The sequence below is a fragment of the Engystomops pustulosus genome, chromosome 3, assembly GCF_040894005.1.
Source record: "Engystomops pustulosus chromosome 3, aEngPut4.maternal, whole genome shotgun sequence".
Taxonomy (NCBI): Eukaryota; Metazoa; Chordata; class Amphibia; order Anura; family Leptodactylidae; genus Engystomops; species Engystomops pustulosus.
Window position 1 is genome coordinate 152,572,115 of NC_092413.1, and position 27,123 is coordinate 152,599,237.

Consider the following 27,123-nt stretch of genomic DNA (forward strand, 5'->3'; position numbering starts at 1 on the left):
ATTAATTGTTATGAATTAGGTTATAGCTTTACAATATTAACATTTTTCTGTCTCTATTTTATAGGTAAATAATGTAGTCGTCACCCTTCCTGCTAATGTGTCTGACATTATCATCACACAAAAAGTCCAGTATGTTACTGTCACTACAAACTTTGGCCTTGAACTTCAGTTTAACGGTGATCATGAATTGTTTGTGAGAGTGAAGGAATACTACAAGGGAGCACTCTGTGGATTATGTGGCACATACAATGATAACCGCCATGATGACTTCATGAAACCTGATGGCAGCATTGCAAATAATGTCAATGACTTTGGAAACAGCTGGATAGTCCCAGATAATGGATGGCCGTAAGTATGAGTTTCTTATCAATTCATCACAAGGCAATTATTGTTATCATTAGATTTCTTTGTTGTTACTGTGACTCAACTTCTAATGCGTTCCCTTACTTGTCTATAGAATAGCTTGAATTTTAAAATATACAGTTGAACCTGAGGATAGTACATAAGAGCACACAATATAAGATAAAACTATAAAATCAAAGTTTTATATCTACCCAATGATGAAATGCACATTAAGGTTCCTATATTAGCCTTAACCTATTACATGTCTCATAAAGCACTTGGGATACTGTGGCTATAGTGACTGCTTTTATTAGCTTCTTTAGGTGGTTGTTTTTCTATTCATTGCCCTTTACATCTTGCTTTTTAGATGTGAGGCAACTCCACCGCCTCCACCAGTCTGTCCACCAAATATCCAACAAGAAGCTGAACAGAAATGCTGGATTATAAAGGAAAATAATGGGCCATTCAAACCATGCCATGCTCACATCCGTCCTCACCACTACTTTGAAAGTTGTGTGTTTGACCAGTGTGTTACAGGAGGAAATGATGATCTGATATGCAGTGTCCTACAGTCCTATGCTACAGCTTGTGAGGCACTAGGAGTTTTCTTAGGAGACTGGATAAATAATACAATTTGTGGTAAAATCATTTTCCGGTTTTCTTATGTATTAATGTTTCTTGTACAATTTAATTTTCTCACTAAATTTCATGTACATTTCTCATAGATCCAAACAAACCATCAACAACTCCTGCAACATCTACCTTATTTACACAATCAAAACCAGGTATGTAATAATTAGCTTCATGATTTTTTTCATCCAAGCATATATCCCCATGTCGGTGCACCAGCTATAACCTGTAAACATTCAGGCCTGAATATTTGCATGCTATAGTACAATTCCTCATCAGGCAGGACCTGGCATACAATTATTCACTGGCACAGCCTTGTCACATATATCAGGAGGCCGGAGCTTTCTGATGTAATTGGTGACGCTGGAGAGACGGGGACTTCATCTGACGCCAGAGTAACATTATTTGTTACTGTTTTCATTTTTCTAGTGAAGACTGGAAGTCAAATTAACTATGTTTTATTTGTATATATATTAGAAATGAATTAATTTTGTGTATGTAGAAAAGCTATTCTATCAAGATTGCAAATGATCATTAACAGAAATTTCTTTGCAGTAATTCTTGTATCTAGAAACCTTCTTTTTGAGAACTGGAGTTTTAAATCTTTAAACATCACAATTTGCTTTTTGTTTTAGGTGAAACTACCACTTCAACTCTAATAACTACAACTCCCATTAAAACAACTACTAGAACAACAACAACTCCAATTACTCTTACAACTATAGTAACAACTCCAGCCTCTACAACAACAACCCCTGTAACAACCACCCCAACAGAACCTCCAACAATAACATTTACAACACCACTAACAAGTCCAAGAACTACATCATCTGGATCAGCAACTGCAACAACCTCAACAACAACTCCAACAACTACTCCATCTACAACAACCCAAACAATCCCAGAAACTTCAGCTTCTGCATCAGAATCTACAACAGCTGTTACGACCTCAACAACAACTCAAACAACTACTCCATCTACAACAACCCTAACAATCCCAGGATCTACAGCATCTGGATCATCACCTCCAATAGCTGTTACAACCTCAACAACACTTCCATCTACAACAGCTCCAACAAGCCTAATAACTACAACATCTGCCTCAGCAACTCCAACAGCTGTAACAACCTCAACAACTACTCCAACAGTACTAACAACAACTGTAACAGCAGCTCCAACAACTTCAACAATTGCACCTTCAACTCAGACAACTACACTTACTACAACAACACCTTCAGCATCTACTACTGCTACTACACCTGAGATCATAAGTAAGTACCACAGACTTGAAAATTTTTATTTTAGATTGTGGCAATGAATTTCCTGAAGTCAGTGAAACAATACGTCATAGAAATACTCTAGATTAGTTAAAATTAGAAATTTATAATAAAAATCCCATAGCAATTTAATAAAGAGTTTAATTAATTACAATCAAATATCCAACTTATATAGTCATATATCATTAGAATGCCTTCACATTAAGTAATGGTGGGGTTGATTTGTGTGTAACAGAGGATGTGTTTCAGGAAAAATACAATCTATCTGACCTTTAATGGTCCTTAAAATGAAATGACCAATGTTAAGTGAAAAATTCAGCTTCTTACACAGCTGGATAGCAAAAAAATTATGTGCAGGGAAAAACGCTGAATTTAAGCTTTTACCCCTTTATTCTTAATTGAAGCCCCACGTCAGCCTATGTGGAAGCAGACTATTTTCCACCTATTATAATTTATAGTATGTTGCTGCAGGGAAGATAAGTCCAATCTGTGATGACAGCTGATTTTAACATTATTATCTCTGCAAACATTAATTTATTTGGGAGACGGTACATACAACTGAAGGCTCTACCTCAGTATTTCACTAAAAGAACATGAGAGGGAGGAGAATCAAAGATTCCAACAATCTATATTTTGCTAGGAATAACCTTTGTATTAGAGGAGCAGTTCATTAGTTTTATATTTATGCACATTTTTTCCAGCTACCACTACCTGCAGTGCCTCTGGAGATCCGCATTACAACACATTTGATGGCAGAGTTCATCACTACATGGGAAATTGCAGTTACACACTCACAAAACTTTGCAATTCATCATCCAGTGGATTCCCAGACTTCCACGTCTACACCACCAATGAATACAGAGGATCTAACACTAAAGTGTCATATGTCAATTCAGTTCATGTGGAAGTGTACAACATTACTTTCACATTGCTAAAAAACAAAAAGTTAAATGTAAGTTTCCTATTCAACACATATTTGATATATTGGAATTCTTTATATCTGTTATTGTCAATTTTGTATTTGTGATAAAAAGCTGGAAAGTAACTAAACAAATTAGAATACATTTAATTAGTATTATGCTTAGAAGCATTTTGGGATCGGCCAAACATTAAGCCTCAGCCAATAGCTGCAGAACAGAAAGACATTTTGGAAAAAGGGGCAGAATTTTTTGTGGTTCTCACTAACATGTAACAGCTACCAATGATTATTGGTTACACATAACGTACAGCCTCTTAGATGAACACATAAGAGGTCTTTGATTTTATAAGACAATATATTGAGAATGTTTACCCACTGTCCTTCCAGCAGACAGAGACGGTACAGTCTATACTCTTCTAATGCATCAATGGTAAAATAGAAGACACACTCTGAACTTCTGCAGTCAGTTAAGAGATGCAAATTTTGTAGTTTGTCCTAGAATGTCATTTTAAAGACATAGTCAAGAATTTCTCTGTAGCTCATGTTTCCATTTATACCTTAAACTGTCCATATCAATAGTTATACTGCACATATATATATCCACTATAAGCATGGTTTTAGGTACTATAGATGCCAAAATGTCAGTATCTGAAGTCAACCTCTGCCTGTAACCTCTCAGTGTGAATCATCTTAGAAGCCAAGTGATGACTTTTGAGGTGATTTTCTATTAAGGGTATTTACTACCCTACCAGGGGGATACATTGTTTTATTGTAAATTGCATTTAGATTCCATTACTTCCTTTTTCCAATTATAAAAACTTTACCTAATTTGTTATACTAGGTTGATGGAAAGAGGACAAATGTTCCAACTTCTCCAGACAGTAGATTCAGAGCCATCATCAGTGGCAATTACTTAATTTTGGAGACCAACTTTGGACTAAAAGTCAAGTTTGATGGTAACCATTACACTGATGTATCCCTGCCCTCAACCTTTAAGGATCATGTGTGTGGACTGTGTGGTAAGTCTTAAGTTTTTACCTACTTAAACTTTAGAGTGTTTGAATAAAACTGTCAACCTTTCATTTTATATAACTTCCAATATTACTGCCTTTTAGGCAACTACAATGGTATGCCAGAAGATGACATTCTGAAGCCTGATGGCAATATTGCGTCAAGCACGGTAGAATTCGGAGATAGTTGGCTGGTTGATAAAGATAATAATTTGTAAGTTTTAGAAATGATGCATAGTTCTTTTAAATGTGTAATGTGATTGAAAACATATAGCAAATATTGGCAAATCAATCAATATCACTTTAATATGCAGAGTAAAAGAGCAGGTTGAAATTACATGTATTAAGATGACAATGGTATTAATGATAAGTTCATCTACATATCTCCCCAATGCATAATCTATTTCTATCAATTTTTTTGTAGGTGTGGTAGTCAGGAGAGTGAGAACTGTGATTCCAATCTTGAAGAAGAGTACAAGAAGGATACAGTCTGTGGCATTATAACTGATGTGTCAGGTAATACATTTATAAATTACTACCATTTGGTACATATTCTGGCAGTCAAAACCCATTTATTGTTTCTTTCTAATAATCCTAGAGAAATTTAGACCAACAAAATTTCTCTTTAGTAATCACATAATTTAAAATAATTGTAAAAATCATACATGTATTTGTAGGAATCTTCAAGGACTGTCATGCTGTTGTGGATCCTAATAATTTCTTCAAGAACTGTATACTTGACATGTGTTTCACTGGTGGCGAGTCAAATTCCCTATGCTATGCTGTTCAATCATATGCTCAAAAGTGCTTGGACGCTGGAAAATGCATTGAATGGAGAACAGACACCTTCTGCCGTATGTATTGCCTTGTTATTCTAATAAATGTTTATTATCAGATGCCGATTTTCAGTCTGTGAAGTGCAGACCATATTATGGCTCTATCTACTGGCCCAATGCAGTGCCTGGGCAGTTGAAGGTCGATACCCAGATCACAGCCTAGGAGCCCAGGGTCTATGACAGAGTGCCCCTATATCTGCTGCTTCTTCTAGTTGCTTAGGTAGACTGGCACTCTTCTTCTCCAAGCTCTGGTCCCTAGATGCAGACCTGTTCCTTAACAGCAGACCTGTTTTCTAACTGCAGATACTAAGGACTGGGACTATTCTCCTTATATACTTTCTACCAGGGAGGAAGTATTTACATTTTAGCACAAACACAATGACAAAGCATTTTCCCATAATACTCTAAAGTGTAAACAATTTTCCAGACAGCACCTGTCATTCTAAAGGTCAAGCTGTCTGCTGTCTGTTAAACAAGTCTATTTTCCTTCTGCAAAACAATTTATGCTATTGCTGGAAAATTACTGCCTTCCCTGAGAGATAGAGATACTCAAGATAAAAATATGTCTCAATGTTCATCAACCCATTTCTCTAGTCTATATAAGCACAGTAATAACAAACAGAAAGTACATAACATAAGGGTTCACATAAGGGAAATATTCAAATGTCCACAAATGTCTAAAGTTCAATGCTCATCTGTTAAAAGACACTACACAAACACTTCAGAGCCAATAGGGGAGACTTATCTTATTCCATAGCTCATGCTCCAGCATGTGATCAAAGTCTTGCCTCTCTGGTGCCACCAGATACTTCAGGAGACTTAGGCCTCCTGATGTATTTTGTGGGTGGCTTAGTTTTACGCAAAAACGTTGCGAACATTGAAGGTGAACATTTAAATGGTGGGCCACTCTGTCACCAGCTATGCACCCTCCATGCCCCCTTCACACCTCTCCTTGTGATTTAGCATGGATTAAATTAATCACAATTACTGGTGTTTTGCAAGAAATTGTAATTATTTCAGGGCCCTGATAAATGTCATGTTTGGATGCAACGATTGGGTGTTGTTGACCAAAACACCCACCACTATTGGACTGTGTTGCATGTAGCAACTAATTATATTGGTAATTTCTTTACGATTGGACATACCTTTTCAAAAAGTATGATCTGCAAAAAGTACATGCCACAAATGATATTTATTGCAAGTTTGGGTTACGCTAATAATAAGTGCAAATTTAAACAGTGTGTTGGACACTGATACTTGCTCATAATATAATTTCAGTATGTTTATTTTATTACTATAACTGTATGTTTTATACAGTTTTGAAAACAAAATAAACTTATTGATTATGCTTTTATTTGGTTAACTCATCTCTCAACTTTATATTAAATAACGCGTCCCATCTTTATTTTTTTTTTTAGCAATTTCTTGTCCGACACGAAGCTATTATCAGACTTGTGGAACCTCATGTCCTGCCACTTGCTTCAACTCTACGGCAGTAGCACCATGCAAGGCAGAGTCAGTAGAAGGTTGCTTCTGTAATGACTCTTATGTTCTGAGTGGAGACAAATGTGTTCCTCAGAGCGAGTGTGGCTGTACTGATGCAAATGAAAACTATCATCAGGTGAGGGTTACCTTGTGCTACACATGCATATAACATACTAAAAATAAGGGTAGAAAACTGTAATGCATTACCTCTTCGCTTTATTATAATGTATTTTATATTTTATCTCCAGCTTGGAGAAAGTTGGTTCACCCATGAGAACTGCACACAGCGCTGCACATGCAGTGAAAATAACAGCATTCGTTGTGAGACCTGGCAGTGCGGACAACTGGAAAAATGTCAGCGGCATGACGGAGTGTTGGGATGTCATTCCTCGGGTTTGTATTTTCCTAACAATTTATGTTTCAATACATATCTTTTATTAAAAGTGTCTTAGAAAAAAACTGTTCTAGTTGCTCATGGCGACCAATTAGAAAGCAGCATTAAATTTATAAACTGCTGTGGGAAAATGATAGCTGAGCTCTGATTGGTTGCCAAGGGCAACTAGAATTGTTTGGCACCCAGACACTTTTGATAAATCTCCCCCAGTATCTCTAAATATCATCAAAATCCTGTTCATGGATGCACCATCCCACAACAAACCTATTGGGAAATTCTAAGTATAAACATACGGGATATCATTGTGTTACAAGATGACAGAACAGTACTTCCCTAAAAACCTAAGAGGAATGGTAAGAGGAGGTTCATATGTAGTTAGAGAACAATTAGCCAGGGTTAACATTGGATATGTCCTAGTTTATTTACTTATATGTGGGCGGCTTTACATCCTATTCTGTTTTATAACTGTCATTATTGTCTAGATAGAATTCCTACAATAGTATACCCATAATCACCATGCATCCATGATTTTCATAGAGCTTCATAGTTACACTTATGGCCAAGACAGCAGTGGTATAGAGTAAATCAATACAGTAGATAAGACATGTAGACACAATATATATTTACTACTATGAATGAAGATTCCTAATCACACTGCGTTTATGTGCTTTGCTACAGGTCTTGCAACCTGCCACGTGTTTGCAGATCCTCACTTCTACACGTTTGATAAAATGATGCACAGTTTCATGGGCACATGTACCTACGTTCTGGTGGATGTATGTGATAAGAGCAACGTCATCCCATTTACCATCAAAGGAAAAACAGAGGACCGGGGACAGAAGGCAGCAACATACCTAAAAGAAATTTACATAGATATTTACAATATACGTATCACCTTACAGAAAGACAGGAAAACTCTTGTAAGATTTCTTAGTTTTTTTTTATAATATGTGCTGGTAATTTAGTTTAATGCATTTTATAGAATACTGTCATCTATCTATCTCCTATCTATCGATCTATGTTAATATGAAGTTAATGCATTCGGTCCATTTGACCCAATGTAATAAGCTTATACATACTGTGATGCAACATTTCAGTCCACACTATTAAAGCATTCTGAAGTCCCGTAGTTTAGACTCAACTGTATCAAATGAGTCAATAAATGTATATGAGGATGGAGCAAATCGGGTGATGGTTGACTAATCTTTTTGCTGTGGTCCCGCCTTTTGTTTTATTGGATCTCCCTTGACATGAAAACTTAATCTTACTCTTATCAACAACAGGTGGATAACAACCGCATCCAAACACCATGGACTACTAATCTTAATACAATCTCCATTGGAAATGTTGGTCTCTACACTGTGTTGACCACAGACTTTGGAATGATTGTTAAATTTGATGGAAACCACCACCTGGAGGTTTTGATTCCTGCAGCTTACTTTGAAAAGGTTGGTTATAGTTAATTTAGAATAAAAATGATCAAAATTCCGGAATTTATGTTCACCGCATGTAATTGATCTTTCCTTGCATTGCCATAACAGGTGTGTGGTATGTGTGGAAATTACAACAATGACGTCAGTGATGAGTTACTCATGCCAGATGGTCTTCAAGCAGCCAACGTCATACAATTTGGAAACAGTTGGAAATCAGAGGAAGACAGTGACAAAAAGTATGCACCAAAATTTATGTAATATTCTCGCTTGTGTATTGTTGAGGCAATGTAACATTTCATTTTAATTTACAATTTAGTAATACTATATATTGTCAGTATACTTTATTAGAAAAACTTATGCTGAAAAACTTTATTTTGCAGCTGCAAGGATGATACACGAGTGGATCTAGATCCACCATGTACCAGTTCTACAAGACCAAATATTCAGAACCGATGTGATATTCTTCTGTCAGACACATTCAAAGCATGTCATAATCTTGTCAAACCCGAGCCATTTATCCAGACCTGTGTGTATGACATGTGTAGATACAATGGCATGCAATCTACACTATGTGCTGTTGTTGAAACCTATGTTGATGCCTGTAGGACTCAAGGAGTAAAGATCAAATGGAGAAGTCCATCTTTTTGCCGTATGTATTCAAGTGTTCAAATATTTGCACATTATAGATTTATCTGTTACAACTGTATTATGTTTTTGTGTCTATCATATCTATATAAAACATTTACTCTCTCTGATCATCAAATCATCAAAAGTTTGGGATCTTAAAGGAAATCTACCATCAAAGTCATAATAAACCAGGGTCATTTACCGTACTCATAAATCCAGGCACTGTGACCGTGGTAATCTTATATTTTTATCTTACTTCTAAAATAAACTTTAAAAAGAAGAGTAAGCTAATAAGCCTGAGTGGCTACCATTGCCCCTCTGTGATGTGGTTTTATAGACTGTAACACTCACCCCCTCTGCTCCCTTAGCATTTGTGCATTGAACAGGAAGTGCTCACTGCACTAATGCTGAGAGAGCAGGGGGAGGGAAAACAGTGGGGGGATATATCATTCTGTCTAGGCCACAATACTAGAGAAATTTGGAGCATTTCATCCAAAAAAGGGGCAAGTCCGTAAAAGGAGCATGACCCAGTAGGAAATAGTCTGTGCTCGAGAAAATTCAATATTTTGGCGCAGCAAACTAGACCAACTAATGGGAGGTGCAAAGTAGGACTCACCAGTTTTATACTGCCCCAGATTAATCATCCAGCATCAGATACAATGGGGCTTATTTACTAAGGAGCGCAGGATTTAACTTTCAAATTGTGTCGCAAGACAATACACTTACATGCACCAGGAAGAAAAAGGTGAACTCCGGGGAAGCGACACATGCAGGATATCTGGCGCACAATCTTATTGCATTATTGTTGGACAATGCACTTTTGATGAACTCCAGGGACCGGGTAAGTAAATGTGCCCCAATGATTAATCTGGGCAGCAGAGAACTGTCCAGTTCTGCACTGGTCTACAGACCCAAACTTAAATATATTTCCTACAGTGTAACAGTGTAGCTCTACTTTATTCTGCTTTATTTTGATGGTAGATTTCCTTTAAAAAGTACACTGTTAATTATTAAATAGGCTATAGTACATAGTTTCCACCACAGCCAATGCAGCTACACTTTGGATGACTTTTGAATTACTTTTTGAAATACAATATTTGATTCCGTACTTTTTCATTGCAGCATTGACATGTCCTAAGTACAGTCACTACACAGACTGTGCATCTCTATGTCCACCTACCTGCATCAACATCTATGCTCCAGATGTCTGTGACAAGCCAACAACCTGCATGGAAGGCTGTGTCTGCAATGATGGCTACGTACTTAGCGGTGACCAGTGTGTTCCACTGAAATCTTGTGGCTGCAGGGATTCCAATGATAATTACTACAATGTATGTATATATCTGTGTATATATTGCTACATTTGACCTCCATTATATGCCATCACCATGAAATACAGTAGGTGGAAGGTCTGTTGGATGTTTATTAAAGATAAAAGGTTAGAGAGGACTCATCTAAATAATATTCTTTACTTAAAAAAAGATTTTTGCTGGACTTCCCACCCCTATGCAAAGCTTTACTGAAATTACCTTGTGTCCTCTTTGTGCCTGGGATCCAATGCAATAGAAAACTTCAGGCAAATGTAGTAGGTATTTTATCCTCAGACTACAGGATTCCCAGGCATCAGAATTCCATTTGAATCACTAAAAGGAACAACTCTCATAATAGGTCCCTGTAAACTCTGTAGACATTCAGTTGGGATGAAACTATGTACTGTATGGTTTATTCTAGTGTAACCTTTCCACAGTATACATGGCCATGAAACTTGGATTACATATAAGGTTCTGAAAAAATTTTTTTTCTTGTTTATCGCTATAATCAGGGATAAAAGAAAAAACAATTGGCATATTTGTTGAATTATGGGAGCCCAGAACCCAACTACAGAATGCTGCGTCTGTAGCATTTCTTGGGTAAATTGCACACTTTACCATAATACACTTCATTGTTGTAGTAGTATTTTAATGAGAAGATTTTACATATTAAAATCATCAAATATGATTGTGTCCTAGGATATAATGTGATATAGCAGGAATTCATCCACTGTACACTAGCACACACAGTATAGAAATAATAAAGCCACGTATGAATAGTTTGTAGTGTACCAGTAACATTTACCGTATACTGGATGTAATATATTTTACGCTCTTTTAGATTGACGAGAGCTGGGTTACACCACACTGCACGCAGAAATGTGAATGCAAGAAGGGCAATGAAATCAAATGTAAGGCATTCAGCTGTCCCCATGGAGTCTGCAGTGTGAACAAGAATGGCCATTACAATTGTAAACCCACAGGTAAGCGGGAGACGTTTCATTGTTATACTCAAATTAGACAATAGTCAATTAATAATGTCACTTCAAGCTTCACATAAATGAATAGTACAAGTATCATTTTTATCTTTATCCTTTTTACCCTCCTCTTCTGCTTTTTACAATTTCACCCAAATTTTTTTGGGCATCATATTCACTTTAAATAGCGAAAGGAGAAGCAACCGGATTTGTCTTACACTTTTCCTGGGTGTTATAGTGGATTTCATCCTGTTTTATTGTCTTCACAGATAGATCTTCTATTTATGGAGATTATTAACAGTGAACTAGAATATTTTATAAATAATATATTTTTTTCTTTATGTTCTTCTGTTCCAGGCTTCTCCAAGTGCACTGTTGCTGGAGACCCACATTATCACACATTTGATGGCCTTGCCCATCACTTCCAGGGAAAGCAGACATACATGGTAGTGAGAACATCGTCTTCACTGGCTGATTACATGGAGCCATTCACAATCGAAGGCAAAAATGAACCTATGTTTCTCTATAGCAAGTTCAGTTTACTCAAGGAGCTTCAAATCAAAGTTTACAACCACATTATATCATTCAGACAAAACAAGTTATTATTGGTAAGTTTTGGGAAAATACAAAAAAGTTCAATCAGAACTACACATATTGTATTATTTATACAGAGGCAAATAATGACCTGAGGTGGCACCAGTTGATAACAAGAGTGGTAGCTAGATTGAGAAACTTGTTCATAGCAGTTTATGTACAGATCTATAAAGATTTGTTTTGCATGTGTAATTCCACAGAACCATTTGATATGTGTTGACCTACTTAAGTATTTGTTGACTTATTCCTTGTATGTTATTTTAACTACCAGCTGGATGGTGAGAGAACAGTACCCCCTGTCCGCCCACATGAAGGAATAAATATTTATCAGAGACCAACAAGAATTCACCTGGAGACTGATTTTGGTCTTTCTATCAGCTTTGATGGCAGAGAAAATGCAGGTAAATATTAGACTTACAGTGTTGGAGATAGACAGGCTTTGTACTTGGCTATTTCTTTAATTTCCATAAAATTATGGAGTGGCAGGGTGCATGCTCGTTCTGCTACCCCACCCATTAGTGATACAGGTTCCCCTTTCTCTAGAGTGGTCAGGAGTCCGGGTTGGTTCTCTGTGGGGCAACCACTTTCAATTGTCTATAACATCTATAATACATAAAGCTATTTTGAAGCCATTTATATATAAATAATAATATTATAAATATATAATAAATATACCCAGTAGTGGCACATGGCCATTCTGTTGTTTAGAAATTACCCAGTTGAAAAAGATTTGAAAATACAACTTACAACTTTTTTATTATTAACTTTTGATTTTTTCTGATTTACAACAGAAATCATTGTCCCAAATACATACAAAGAAATGCTTGAAGGACTGTGTGGCAATTTTGATGGAAGAAAAAATAATGATTTTACCAGTCCCGATGGAAGAATTCTGGGTGACGTAGAATCATTCGGTGAAAGTTGGAATATCAGATCACTTAAGCTTGTCTCAAGATTCAGGTAAGCCATTAAAATGTTTGTGTGATTCATTTATGCAGTTATCATCAATTAGATTTCTAGAAGTTGCTTAGGGATAAACATGTGTTGGGTTATATTCACCTCCACATGCAAACAAACCTTTTACGTCATATGTTCCTCAATAAAAAATTAATAAAGTCACTTTTCTTCATAAAAAGTCATCTACTTGTGAATACTTCGCAAATAATCTTTTCTTACTTACTTCACTCAGTTTAACAAGCATGGGTAAACAGAGTAGACATCTCTTGGACATATGATATTAGTATAGAATGTTAAGTACAGGGATGAGAGGCAATTAGAGATGAGCGAGCACTAAAATGCTCGGGTACTCGTTATTCGAGACGAACTTTTCCCGATGCTCGAGTGCTCGTCTCGAGTAACGAGCCCCATTGAAGTCAATGGGAGACTCGAGCATTTTTCAAGGGGACCAAGGCTCTGCACAGAGAAGCTTGGCCAAACACCTGGGAACCTCAGAAAAGGATGGAAACACCACGGAAATGGACAGGAAACAGCAGGGGCAGCATGCATGGATGCCTCTGAGGCTGCTTAATCGCACCATTATGCCAAAATTATGGGCAACAGCATGGCCATGACAGAGTGACAGAATGAAGCTAGATAGCATCTAAAACATCCAATAATTGACCCTGACACTATAGGGGACGGCATGCAGAGGCAGCGGCAGCAGGCTAGAGAGTGTCATGGCGACATACCCTAAATGGACTCAGGCTTCAAACCAATGGGTGGCAGAGAGGAACCAAAGGAGGTGAGCAAGAAGCGCTCAAATAATATCGGTACATGATAAAAGTTTGCCAGTATATTTTGTGGATTACACAGCAGGGTGGCGACAAAGTTAACATGGAAGCCATGAAAACAACCCAAAATTCTGCCTGACACAGCTCGTTTGATAAGGGGACCATGTATGGAGGCAGTGAACTAGTAGTAGATTAAAGGTGCTGCAGTTAAAACTATGTTAGTTGGATCTTGGCATGGAGCTGGCGCTCCGCTGCCAGGCGAGCTTTCGCCAATCCAAGCCCCTGTCTCTAGGCTACTCCCCAAACAGCACTTCTAAGAACCTTTTGTATAAGATCAAGTGTAGTAGCGTTCTTATAAGTTTGGGATATGGCGGGTGAGGGGAATGTAAACAGATGCGCAAGAAGCGCTGAAATAATATCGGTAAATGCTAAAAGTTTGCCAGTATATTTGGGGGATTACACAGCAGGGTGGCGACAAAGTTAACAAGTTTGATGTGGAAGCCATGAAAACAACCCAAAATTCTGCCTGACACAGCTCGTTTGATAAGGGGACCATGTATGGAGGCAGTGAACTAGTAGTAGATTAAAGGTGCTGCAGTTAAAACTATGTTAGTTGAATCTTGGCATGGAGCTGGCGCTCCGCTGCCAGGCGAGCTTTCGCCAATCCAAGCCCCTGTCTCTAGGCTACTCCCCAAACAGCACTTCTAACAACCTTTTGTATAAGATCAAGTGTAGTAGCGTTCTTATAAGTTTGGGATATGGCGGGTGAGGGGAATGTAAACAGATGCGCAAGAAGCGCTGAAATAATATCGGTTAATCATAAAAGTTTGCCAGTATATTTTGTGGATAACACAGCAGGGTGGCGACAAAGTTAACAACTTTGATGTGGAATGCCCTGTAATAGCTCTTGGGCGGTGTGCCTTTTATCGCCTAGGCTCAGCAGTTTGAGCACCGCCTGCTGTCGCTTAGCGACGGAACTGCTGCTGTGCCTAGAGCTACCGACTGATGGCGCCATGCCCACGGATGGTAATTCGGAGGAGGAGGAGGTGGAGGAGGGGTGGGAGGAGGAGGAGGTATAGTAGGCCTTTGAGACCTGGACCGAGGTAGGCCCCGCAATCCTCGGCGTTGGCAGTATGTGACCAGCCCCAGGGTCAGACTCGGTCCCAGCCTCCACCAAGTTAAGTGTAGTAGCGTTCTTATAAGTTTGGGATATGGCGGGTGAGGGGAATGTAAACAGATGCGCAAGAAGCGCTGAAATAATATCGGTTAATCATAAAAGTTTGCCAGTATATTTTGTGGATAACACAGCAGGGTGGCAACAAAGTTAACAACTTTGATGTGGAATCCATGAAAACAACCCAAATTTCTGCCTGACACACCTCGTTTGATAAGGGGACGATGTATGGAGGCAGCTATATGGACGACTTTTGGAGGTAGCAATGGAGACAACGTGTGGAGGCTGCTATGGAGACAATTTAATTTGGATAGTACCTGTATGTGGCAGTCCAAAAAAGTTTTCAAACCAGAGGAGCAGGTAGGTGGCCCTCCAGAAAAATGGAATAGATTGAGTGCCTGTATGTGGCAGTCCAAAAAAGTTTTCAAACCAGAGAAGCAGGTAGGTGGCCCTCCAGAAAAATGGAATAGATTGAGTGCCTGTATGTGGCAGTCCAAAAAAGTTTTCAAACCAGAGGAGCAGGTAGGTGGCCCTCCAGAAAAATGAAATAGATTGAGTGCCTGTATGTGGCAGTCCAAAAAAGTTTTAAAAACAGAGGAGCAGGTAGGTGGCCCTCCAGAAAAATGAAATAGATTGAGTGCCTGTATGTGGCAGTCCAAAAAAGTTTTCAAACCAGAGGAGCAGGTAGGTGGCCCTCCAGAAAAATGAAATAGATTGAGTGCCTGTATGTGGCAGTCCAAAAAAGTTTTCAAACCAGAGGAGCAGGTAGGTGGCCCTCCAGAAAAATTGAATAGATTGAGTGCCTGTATGTGGCACTCCCAAAAATTGTTTAAAACAGAGGACCGGGTAGGTGGCCCTCCAGAAAAATTAAATGCATAAAGTACTATAGCTAGAGCCAGTGGGCCCTGTCAAAAAATAGCCAGTTTCCTCTGCTTTAGTGTACAAAGAGGAGGAGAAGGAGGAAAATGAGGAGGAGGAGGAGTGCATAAATTATTCAGGTTGAGCTTCCTTCACCTGGTGGAGATTGGAAATTATGAGAAATCCAGGCTTTATTCATCTTAATAAGCGTCAGCCTGTCAGCGCTGTCAGTCGACAGGCGTGTACGCTTATCGGTGATGATGCCACCAGCTGCACTGAAAACCCGCTCGGACAAGACGCTAGCGGCAGGGCAGGCAAGAACCTCCAAGGCGTACAGCGCCAGTTCGTGCCACATGTCCAGCTTTGAAACCCAGTAGTTGTAGGGAGCTGTGTGATCATTTAGGACGATGGTATGGTCAGCTACGTACTCCCTCACCATCTTTCTGTAAAGATCAGCCCTACTCTGCCGAGACTGGGGACAGGTGACAGTGTCTTGCTGGAGTGACATGAAGCTGGCAAAAGCCTTGTAAAGCGTACCCTTGCCAGTGCTGGACAAGCTGCCTGCTCGCCTACTCTCCCTTGCTACTTGTCCCGCAGAACTACGCAATCTGCCGCTAGCGCTGTCAGAAGGGAAATACTGTTTCAGCTTGTGCACCAGGGCCTGCTGGTATTCATGCATTCTCACACTCCTTTCCTCTCCAGGGATGAGAGTGGAAAGATTTTGCTTGTACCGTGGGTCCAGGAGAGTGAATACCCAGTAATCGGAGCTGGAATAAATTCTTTGAACGCGAGGGTCACGGGATAGGCAGCCTAGCATGAAATCTGCCATATGCGCCAGAGTCCCAACGCGCAAGAATTCACTCCCCTCACTGGCCTGACTGCCCATTTCCTCCTCCTCCAACTCCTCTTCTTCTGCCCATACACGCTGAACAGTGAAGGTCTGAGCAATGCTCCCCTCTTGTGTCTCGCCAACATTCTCCTCCTCTTCCTCCTCATCCTCCTCCACCTCCTCCGATATGCGCTGAGAAACAGACCTGAGGGTGCTTTGGCTATCAACAAGGGAATCTTCTTCCCCCGTCTCTTGTGACGAGCGCAAAGCTTCCAACTTCATGCTGATCAGAGAGTTTTTCAACAGGCCAAGCAGCGGGATGGTGAGGCTGATGATGGCGGCATCGCCACTGACCATCTGTGTTGACTCCTCAAAGTTACTCAGCACCTGACAGATATCAGACATCCACGTCCACTCCTCATTGTAGACTTGAGGAAGCTGACTGACCTGACTACCAGTTCTGGTGGAAGTTGACATCTGGTAGTCTACAATCGCTCTGCGCTGCTGGTAAACTCTGGATAACATGGTGGCGTTCCCCTGCTCCCTCATCAGCAGGTGGTGTCTCACCCCACCCAGGACCACGGCCTCTGACCCCTGCAGTAGATGGACGCCCACGTCCCCGCCCTCGTCCTCTACCCCTAGCCCTCGGGTTAAACATTTTGAAAATGAAAGTTATAACTTTAATTTTTTTTTTAACTTTTTTTTGTGTTTTTTTGTGTTTTTTAGGTTTTTTTTGTGTTTTTTTAGTTTTTAAAACCAAACAATGCTATCCTATTGCTATGGCTATTTTCTAGTCAGGTATGAAAGCCCACTGATGAGATGACGCTGAGTTATGAAAAAATAAACGTAAAATAAAAAAGAAATGGCAGACTGTGCCTAATTGAAATCCAACCCCTAATAAATTTTCCCACTTCGGTCTTTGCGATGGATATGTGCGTCACTAAGCGCTAAACACAGCGGTCGCAAGTCTCACTCCAAATTCCTCACAATTGGCTAGTATATGCACTGCAGCAAGGACAGCCACCAGCAGATCAACCAGAAATAAAATATATATAACGCTATTGTAGGCGTAAGTAAGCCGTTTGGATTCTCCTTTGGCTATTTTCTAGCCAAGTATGAAAGCACACTGATGAGATGACGCTGAGTTATGAAAAAATAAACGTAAAATAAAAAGGAAATGGCAGACTGTGCCTAATTGAAATCCAACCCCTAATAAATTTTCCCACTTCGGTCTTTGCGATGGATATGTGCGTCACTAAGCGCTAAACACAGCGGTCGCAAGTCTCACTCCAAATTCCTCACAATTGGCTAGTATATGCACTGCAGCAAGGACAGCCACCAGCAGATCAACCAGAAATAAAATATATATAACGCTATTGTAGGCGTAAGTAAGCCGTTTGGATTCTCCTTTGGCTATTTTCTAGCCAAGTATGAAAGCACACTGATGAGATGACGCTGAGTTATGAAAAAATAAACGTAAAATAAAAAGGAAATGACAGACTGTGCCTAATTGAAATCCAACCCCTAATAAATTTTCCCACTTTGGTGTTTGAGGTGGATATGTGTGTCACTAAGAGCTAAACACAACGGTAGCAAGTCCCCCTGCAAATTCCTCACAATATGGTACTAGCTGCACTACTAGTGGCAGCAAGCCCAGCCACAAGCAAACAAAAAAAAAAAAAGTATAACGTTATTGTAGCCCTAAGAAGGGCTGTTGGGTTCTTGTTGAATCACTCCTGCCTAACAGTAATCTACTAGCACCCTAACGCTGTCCCTGACCAGCAGCAGCTCTCTCCCTAGCGGCATCCAGACACAGAATGATCCGAGCAGCGCGGGCAGCGGCTAGTCTATCCCAGGGTCACCTGATCTGGCCAGCCAACCACTGCTATCGACGTGTAAGGGTACCACGTCATGCTGGGTGGAGTGCAGAGTCTCCTGGCTTGTGATTGGCTCTGTTTCTGGCCGCCAAAAAGCAAAACGGCGGGAGCTGCCATTCTCTCGAGCGGGCGAAGTATTCGTCCGAGCAACGAGCAGTTTCGAGTACACTAATGCTCGAACGAGCATCAAGCTCGGACGAGTATGTTCGCTCATCTCTAGAGGCAATGTTTTCTCCATGAACACATTATGTTACACTATTCTATGCTAATTTTACTTGCACCAGTGGTTTCCACTGTTGAATTCTCCTATTTACTCTCTGTTTACAGGGCTATAGGTAATAGGTGTTAACAGTTACTGTGGTACATACATTTGCTATAACATTATAAATACTGGTGAAAAATTAAGTAAAAGAAAAAGTCTTGTATATACACAAATATAAGATGACTTGAGTATAAGCTGAGGTAACTAATTTTACCACAAGTCTACAGTGGGAAATGCATTAGTCACAGACTTCACCCAATATATTGCTAGCCTGCCTCCTAGTATAAAGAGAGACATTCCCCTGGCCCCAGTATATAGCAAGGTAGCCCCCTGCCCCAGCCAACCAGTCCCCAGTATAAAGCCTGCCAGCCCATTCCCCCACTATACAGCCAGCCAGTCCTCAGTATATCACCATCCTATGCCCCCCCAGTATATAGCCAGCCCACTGCACCCCAGCATATCAAAACTTACTTTCTGACTCCAGCAATGGGGCCATGCTTGCTGGCCACGCCCACATTATAATGTCAGCCGCCAGCTGACATCATAGTGTGTGTGCAGGCAGCAACAGGTCCCTGCCTGTCGCTGGAAGCAAGAAGAAGGCCTGTGGATGGCGTTGGACAGTTGAGTATTGAGTTTATTTTTTATAGACTTTTATAGATTTTCAGCAAATTTTTTTTTGCTTATACGCGAGTATATACAGTACATTGAAAAAAGGTTTACAATTTGCTCAATCATTGCTTTAGACTTACTTAATATTATGGGAAAACAAACTGAGTTCTGTAGATTAAAAAAGATAAGTATCACATCCTATTAAATATACTGCAATATAATGTAATGAAATCTAATTTTACATATATATATATATATATATATTATATATTTCTTCCAGACGTGACATTGCATTGCAAGAAGATGATGTAATATTAAACACAGGAGACAATTTTGCCTGCTCTGCTGGTGGCCTCGCATTTGTGAACAGTTCTTCATTTTGCGGAATAATGAGAGAACCCAATGGTCCTTTCAGAAGCTGCATCCCTTACATATCACCAGAAGAATTTATTGTGTAAGTAACATCTTAAGACAAACCTTTCAAAGCCATCTAAATGCCACCATGTCTAAGGTCTAACCTTTTGAGTTCTCTCCTCTGCTAGCTGCTACCTTTAAAGGTATGGTATTTATGTTTGCAGGCTTCAAGTATTGACAATGTGTTTATGCTCTTGGCTACTTTAGTGGCCCCCATAGCCTTGAATAGAGCATGACCGCACATTCACCATAAACTCTACATTCGGCTAAGCTACAGGAAGGGGCTCAGTAGACCCTGTTCTACTGATAGGTTCCGGTGTCATGGTTTGGGATGTATTTACCATGGGTTTAAGTTTTAGTTGTACAATAAAAGGGGCTTGGCATCAGAAAGGGCATTGCTTTGGGGAACATGAGCCAAAAATTATACGAACAGGCCAGAATGAAGCCAAATAATAGGACCTGCAAAGTTAGAGCAGATGGTCTTCTAATACATAAGATTTTTCATCCAGCGTCAATACAGTTTCAGACTGTGTTTTACTTTTCACTGTCTAAGTTAACCCCTTACCACCGATAAACTTTTTTGATGTTATGTTTTTTTTATATAACAGGGGGTGTATTCAAACTGTATTGAATGAATTGAGAAATTGGAGTCCTTAACCAAATTTGAATTAAGGGGGAGATGCCTGTATTTAATTTCTTTATTGTTACTTTATTCTTTCAGTATATTGCCCACGGCTTACTAATTGTTTATCCGATTATGATTTTTAAAGGGACTGTATATTCGACACATGTGCCGAGTTCCAAAGCAGGGAATTACTCTGTAATAATCTTGAACAATATGCACTTGCCTGTCAGCAAAATGAATCTATAGTTGATGGCTGGAGACAGAGTACTGGTTGTGGTGAGTAATTAAATATTACAAAGGTTTGTCTTGTCCAGTAAAGATGATATTGTCCATTTTATTTTCTGTCCCTCTAAAAAACTAAAACCTCTATTTTCTCAATAGCGTTTACTTGCAGTAGCAACAGTAATTATACAAACCGTATGAGCGCCTGTCCAGCATCCTGCAGCAACTTGGCATCTGAGTCTGAATGTGAGGCGCCTTCCTGTGAGGGATGTCAATGTGACCCAGGCTATGTTCTTAGTGGTTATGACTGTGTACCATATCAGGACTGTGGATGCACCTTCCTTAACAAATACTACAAGGTAACAGCATTGATACAATCAAATGTATGACTTGCAGTAATTTTAATCTTTTATGTGTACACAAGTCTGAAACACCTAGTGTTTAGTATTTACATAATTATTTGCATTATATAATAAGTAATTGCTATTGTTTGTGTAATGAAAAGTTATACAATGTATACAATATACTATATATATATATATATATATATATATATATATATATATATATATAATTTCTGTATCAATTATTTTCAGTTTTCTAGATCTCCACTTGCTGTCATTCGATAGCAACCTTCATTATTTACTTTCTGTGGATAGGAATCTATCCATGGTCATGTGATGTCACACAGGTGCACAAGCATTTATATCACACAGATCTGATTATTCTCTGTGATACTAATGAGCCGTGCAATATTACTTTCATATATACCATTGTAAAGAAAGTTTTCTAGGTCTCTGCTTGCTGCCACTCAAGAGCTTCATTGCTAGTTTCCAGGGAATAAAAGTCTGTCCTGGTCATGTGATGACAAGGTCATATGATGATACACAGGCGCATGTTCACCTGTGTGACATCACATGACCATAGAAAAATTTTTATCTACTGATTAGAATAATAACAAGCAGCAATCTATGAATCCATGAGGAATTAATAGAGAACGGATATTGGAAAATTGCATAAGATTACATTATTGGAATTTCATTTGATTTTATTGGTACCTTACATACTCGAGTATAAGCCTAGTTTTTCAGCACAAAAAATGTGCTGAAAAACCCTAACTCGGCTTATACTCGAGTCAAAAATATAAATATATCTAAACTCACCTTTCCGGTGACCCCTGTATATCTTCTGTGCGATCTGTCTGGCAGCGGCTGCAGGCTATATACACTGCGGCAGGGTCTGGCAGGCTATATACACTGGGGCAGGGTCTGGCAGGCTATATACACTGGGGCAGGATCTGGCAGGCTATATACACTGGGGCAGGACCTGGCAGGCTATATACACTGGGGCAGGGGCTGGCTGGCTATATACACTGGGGCAGAGCCTGGCTAGCTATATATTGGGGAGAGTGTGACCAACGCATTTCCCACCCTCGGCTTATACTCAAGTCAATAGGTTTTCCCAGTATTTTGTGGTAAAATTAGGGGCCTCGGCTTATACTCGGGTCGGCTTATACTTGAGTATATACGGTATTTATTTGCTGAAACTGGAAACCCCTTTAAGATTCTGTAAATGAAAAAACATTGGCTCACATTTACTAATAGTATAGTTTGCCTTACTTACTTAACCTGCATAGCGCGCCAGATTAATGAAGACCGGAGCACAGTCTCCATGAATGTTGCGCACTCTGCAGGCACCTAAAGTGCACCAGTTTTTTTCTGGATTATGTGAATGTACACCAGACCGCCCCTTTCTGAGCACAGTCGTAAATATGTATTTATGTGCAATGTACGCCAGAATTCTGGCGCCTACTCCATAATAAATGTGGGCCATTATTTCCCATGCCATCGCTATCTCATACATTTTACACCACTTTTATCTTCCTATAGATAAGGATACTATATTAATCAAGTGAAGATGCATTATAAGATGTTTGTAAATGTTAAGAATTTTCTACTTTGCTATTTGTTTGCAAATGTTCATATTTTGCCTTGATCTAAGGTTTTGATGATTATGTGCAAAAAAGCAGTTTATATAGCAAATTATATTCCTCAAAACATAAAATATATAATATGGCACAATTTGCTTTCTTTCCAGAAAGGGGAATCCTTTATCACAGATGACTGCTCCCAGAACTGCACTTGTACTGATACTTCATCTGTAATTTGTGATGACATGCAATGTAAGCCAGAGGAGGAATGTACAACCGCCAGTCAGATCCGAGGATGTTATATACGTAAGCAGCTTGATAATATTGTCTTAACAACTTAAAGAAGAATGCCATTATGATTAATGTCAATAAATGATTATTTATTAATCTTCATTCAATCTCACAGCAAGCCCTTGTCTAGAGAACCCTTGTGAGAATGGTGGTACCTGTATAGAGGTACCAGAAGCAGGAAATTCCACCTCTGGAATGAGATGTCAGTGTCCTAGCACACACACTGGAATGTACTGTGAGGATGAAAAACTAGGTATGTATACCTGCAGAATGCTAGCATTTATACATGTTTAGTAAGTTATATACACAAATTAGATAACATTTCAGCGTCTTTCATAAAATGCAAATTTTATTTATTCAAAATAGGTTTCCTTTTGGTAATATTTTCTACACTGGATATAGCCTATTGTTAATGGTAGATGCATGAAATATATATCTTGGCACTAGAAAACGCCACAAAAATCCCATATAATACATAATGGGAACATAAGTAAAAGTCATGCAATTTTCTTTATGTCCTTGTTAACACATCAAGACAGTGTTTAATTTATAAGAAATACTCATATTTTATGTGGAAATTGTACAAAAACATAATGACTAAGAATAATGAGAATATGTTACCCCCTACTCTCTTTTCCAGAAGTGACATATGTAATCTACATAGTAATTGGCGTAGTTGTTGGAGTGTTTGTCATCAGTATGGTATTCACCATTGTTGCATATTACTACCTAAGATCAAGGTAAGTTTTCAGAATGCTCTTCATTAACATTTTAAATATAATTAGCCCCCAAATATTTTTTTTATATCCATATACATTGGAACCTTGGATTAAGCGTGACTTGGTCTGCAAGTGTTTTAAAAGACAAGCTTTTATTTTACAAAATTGTAAGTTGGTTTAGAAGCAAAATGTCCCCACCCTCTACTGTATTGTTGCCCCCTCTCTCACAAAATTGTATAACACAATGTTTAAGAAGTTGAAGAAATAAAGGTGCTAAATGTTGTACTACACAGGGCTAAATACTTTTGGGTTTTGGAACAGATAATCTGCATGTCAATGATTTCCTATGGGAAAACTTGCTTTAATATACAAGTGATTTGGTTTACAAGCACAAATTCTGCTTGTAATCCATGGTATTCAGATGATTTTCTATGGGTAAACTTGATATATGAGTGATTTGGATCACAAGCACATTCCCGAAATAAAATTATGCTTTAATCCAAGGTTCCACTAAATTATGTTCCTTTGTTTCAAGCTACCAATTCTGAAAGTTAACATCAACTAGCATAATGTTTGACAATTCTTTACAGAAGACAATTTCAATGCTATTTCACCATCTCTGCACATAGTGACACATGCAGCTATACAGGTGGTCCCCTACTTAAGGACACCTGACTTACAGATGACACGTAGTTAAAGACGGACCTCTCTTCCCCCTGTGATCTCTGGTGAAGCTCTCTGGATGTTTTACTATAGTCCAGGCTGCAATGATCAGCTGTAAGGTGTCTGTAATGAAACTTTATTGATAACTTGGTCCCATTACAGCAAAAAATTTTGAAACTCCAGTTGTCACTGGGGCAAAACATTTTTTTGTCTAGAGCTACAATTATAAAATATACAATTTCGACTTACATACAAATTCAACTTAAGAGCAAACCTATGGAACCTATCTTGTATGTAACCCGGGGACTGCCTATACTATCTTCAGATTATTGTGTAATAATAATGTTCCTACACTAGAAATACGCTGCATGCTATATCTACATAGTACATTTGGTAAACTTTTTCTTTTGAAAACTCTAAATTTGAAGCATCCTAAATGGAAAAGATTCTCAGACACTAGGGGTAATTTTAGCAGGTAACTAATACACTAAAATTATGTATCCTTTTATTCATAATTTCTAGAGTGCCATTTATTATTTATTTATAAGGCAATGGATTAAAGCACATCTTTCTATCAAGTTTTGAGGAGGTTCTCTACTTAAAAATTTAAAAAAAACACTCACTCAACCTTGTACTGTTTAAGACATTTATGATGAATCTGCTCTACTGAGCGAACATTCCCAATAACTAATGCTTCAGCTCCTCCTCTATCGAAGGCTTAGGTGTACTGCGCCTGTATGCTTCTACTGAAAACAGGGATATATATATTCTACTCTGCATTTTTTCAATTCTTATGATTATCTTTAATAGAAAAGGCAAGAAGATACTGGATTCTAACGATTATTCCGAGGAGGGAGACAATTCATCAATCACAACAATAAACATATCTTACACGGAACCAGAGCAACAAATGAATTATGATGCAAACCCGGAGGGTAGTAAAGATCCGGAAATGGGTGCCAAGGACAAAGATACGGTAAATGTGGAGAATGAGGAACCCGGTGCACAACTTAATCTTGGGTTTGAAGGGGATGATGCAGTTACGGGACTGGTGAATGAAACTGATGAGCTGACTATATTCTAAATTCTCAAGGATTATGGTCTGAGACATTTCACATGAAGTGTCCCAAGCCAAGAAGACATCCTAATGAAGTATACACTTACTACAAATCTGAACTATTTATTCTTTTTGATTCAATTTGCTTTAATATAATGTAACACTGTCAGGTTTATACCTAATGAATGTATTTCAATGTTACATATATATTTTGGATTTTTTATCTGTAACTTATAACATATTCCCTGCATTGTAATTATCATCTACTGTATGTAAAAATGTAATATTAAAAATTTCTACAAATAAAGCATATCTATATAAAAAGGGTTTTTTTGTGATTAAATAAAGTAAACATTATATTTGTGGTGGGTTTATCCACAATGACATTAAAGTTACAGAATTGCTCATTCTTTTTGCACAGCTGGGAAATATGCAAATACATTGTCTGATTATTTGGCTTAAACCCTGTATCAGGTCATTAAACTTTCTGATACAAGTCCTGCTTTATGTTAAGGAGTCTGCCTTACAAGGTAGCCAAAAGGCAATGTTTTCCTTAGGCATCCCAGAAAATATATTTGCAGTCTCCTGCCTGCAGCCTTTATTGCCAAAGTCCCCATAAGGAGTCTTCTTACTTTCCTGATCTTGGGCACAGCTGATGCAACCACTAAAATGTTAAAAACACTATTACAAACATCATTTGAAAGTAAGTAAATATATGAATTTATCGTGTCAAAAGGATTTGCCCATCCTCAAAAACAGATTTTAAGAGAATTATTTTAGTATATAAACTAAAAGTAACAGCACTCTGGGCTCCATTGGTGTTAATGGAGCCCGGAGCCCTTCAGGCTCATTTGCATAATTGTTAAGAACATAAGAAGCTGAAGGAAGAGTTGATTCTGCTAGAGGTGGCACACACCTGCATGTCTGTGTGTTTGGTTTACAATCCTTCAAACTTGTGGTAGATGCTTTTTAAGTAAGGCCCATATAGCAGGGAAGGTGGTGCTGCACAGAGGAGTGTGAGATCATACTACTCGCTCCTACTGAATGTGGCCGTGCCAGAGGCAACTCCAAATGTTGTGGGCGCCCCTGAATATACATTGATTCAATCAATCGCATGGGTTTAAGAAAAATGAGGAGAAGAAAAACCAGTGGGAGTGCCTGAAGGTAAGATTTACTTATTTATTTGAACTCGGCATGAATAAAAATGATTGAAACAGGAACATATACAGGGGGCAGTAGGGAGCAGTATTATAGTAGTTATATTCTTATTCACAGGGAGCAGTATTATGGCAGTTATATTGGCGTACATAGGGGGCAGTATTTTGGCAGTTATATTCTTGTACATAGGGGCAGTATTAAAGTAGTTATAGTCTGTATATTGAGGGAAGTATCATAATAGTTATATTGTTGTACATAGGGGGCAGTATGATAGTGATAATATTCTTGTACATAGAGGGCGGTATTATAGTAGTTATATACACTTGTACATGGGGGCAGTATTATAGTAGTTATATCCAGTACCTAGGGGGCAATATTATAGTAGTTATATTCTTATACATAGGGGAAAGTATTATAGTAGTTATATTCTTGTACATAGGGGGCAGTATTATAGTAGTTATATTCCAGTATATAGGGGGCGGTATTATGGTAGTTATATTCTTGTGCATGTGGGCAGTATTATAGTAGTTATATCCTTGTACATAGGGGGAAGTATTATAGTAGTTATATTCTTGTTCATGGGGGCAGTGTTATAGTAGTTATATTCCTGTACATAGAGGGCAGTATTATAGTAGTTATATTCTTGTTCATGGGGGCAGTATTATAGTAGTTATATTCTTGTTCATGGGGGCAGTATTATAGTAATTAAATTCTTGTACATATGGGGCAGTATTATAGTAGTTATGTTCTTGTACACAGGGAAAATACTACAGTAATCTAGAGCTGAGTAATGATGTTCATGTTCTTTATTTACTTCTTTATTTTCAAGGCCAGCCACTGTTATCCAGGGCCAGGCTGGAGTTCCACGAGG

The 27,123-nt window shown here is 38.6% G+C and overlaps 1 protein-coding gene across 5 annotated transcripts in view; it reads left to right on the plus strand.

The window, feature by feature from the left end:
• Positions 1-25,387, plus strand: part of LOC140122114 (uncharacterized) — a 141,500-nt gene extending 116,113 nt beyond the window's left edge. For 3 of the 5 annotated variants that reach the window (XM_072142595.1, XM_072142596.1, XM_072142597.1), the window contains exons 92-118: positions 65-348; positions 710-981; positions 1,068-1,127; positions 1,608-2,243; positions 2,951-3,201; positions 4,010-4,187; positions 4,284-4,392; positions 4,603-4,694; positions 4,856-5,032; positions 6,433-6,635; positions 6,748-6,892; positions 7,572-7,813; positions 8,177-8,341; positions 8,435-8,562; positions 8,707-8,975; positions 10,076-10,284; positions 11,105-11,246; positions 11,598-11,848; positions 12,106-12,235; positions 12,626-12,794; positions 19,454-19,627; positions 20,358-20,488; positions 20,594-20,793; positions 22,532-22,670; positions 22,771-22,908; positions 23,296-23,395; positions 24,848-25,387. In XM_072142595.1, the coding sequence (XP_071998696.1) occupies positions 65-348; positions 710-981; positions 1,068-1,127; positions 1,608-2,243; positions 2,951-3,201; positions 4,010-4,187; positions 4,284-4,392; positions 4,603-4,694; positions 4,856-5,032; positions 6,433-6,635; positions 6,748-6,892; positions 7,572-7,813; positions 8,177-8,341; positions 8,435-8,562; positions 8,707-8,975; positions 10,076-10,284; positions 11,105-11,246; positions 11,598-11,848; positions 12,106-12,235; positions 12,626-12,794; positions 19,454-19,627; positions 20,358-20,488; positions 20,594-20,793; positions 22,532-22,670; positions 22,771-22,908; positions 23,296-23,395; positions 24,848-25,121 (5,268 nt within the window). In that variant the 3' untranslated portion in view covers positions 25,122-25,387. The remainder of the gene's footprint in view (positions 1-64; positions 349-709; positions 982-1,067; positions 1,128-1,607; positions 2,244-2,950; positions 3,202-4,009; positions 4,188-4,283; positions 4,393-4,602; positions 4,695-4,855; positions 5,033-6,432; positions 6,636-6,747; positions 6,893-7,571; positions 7,814-8,176; positions 8,342-8,434; positions 8,563-8,706; positions 8,976-10,075; positions 10,285-11,104; positions 11,247-11,597; positions 11,849-12,105; positions 12,236-12,625; positions 12,795-19,453; positions 19,628-20,357; positions 20,489-20,593; positions 20,794-22,531; positions 22,671-22,770; positions 22,909-23,295; positions 23,396-24,847) is intronic. The other 2 variants (XM_072142598.1, XM_072142599.1) reach the window with 2 other exon arrangements.
• Positions 25,388-27,123: the final 1,736 nt, after the last annotated feature.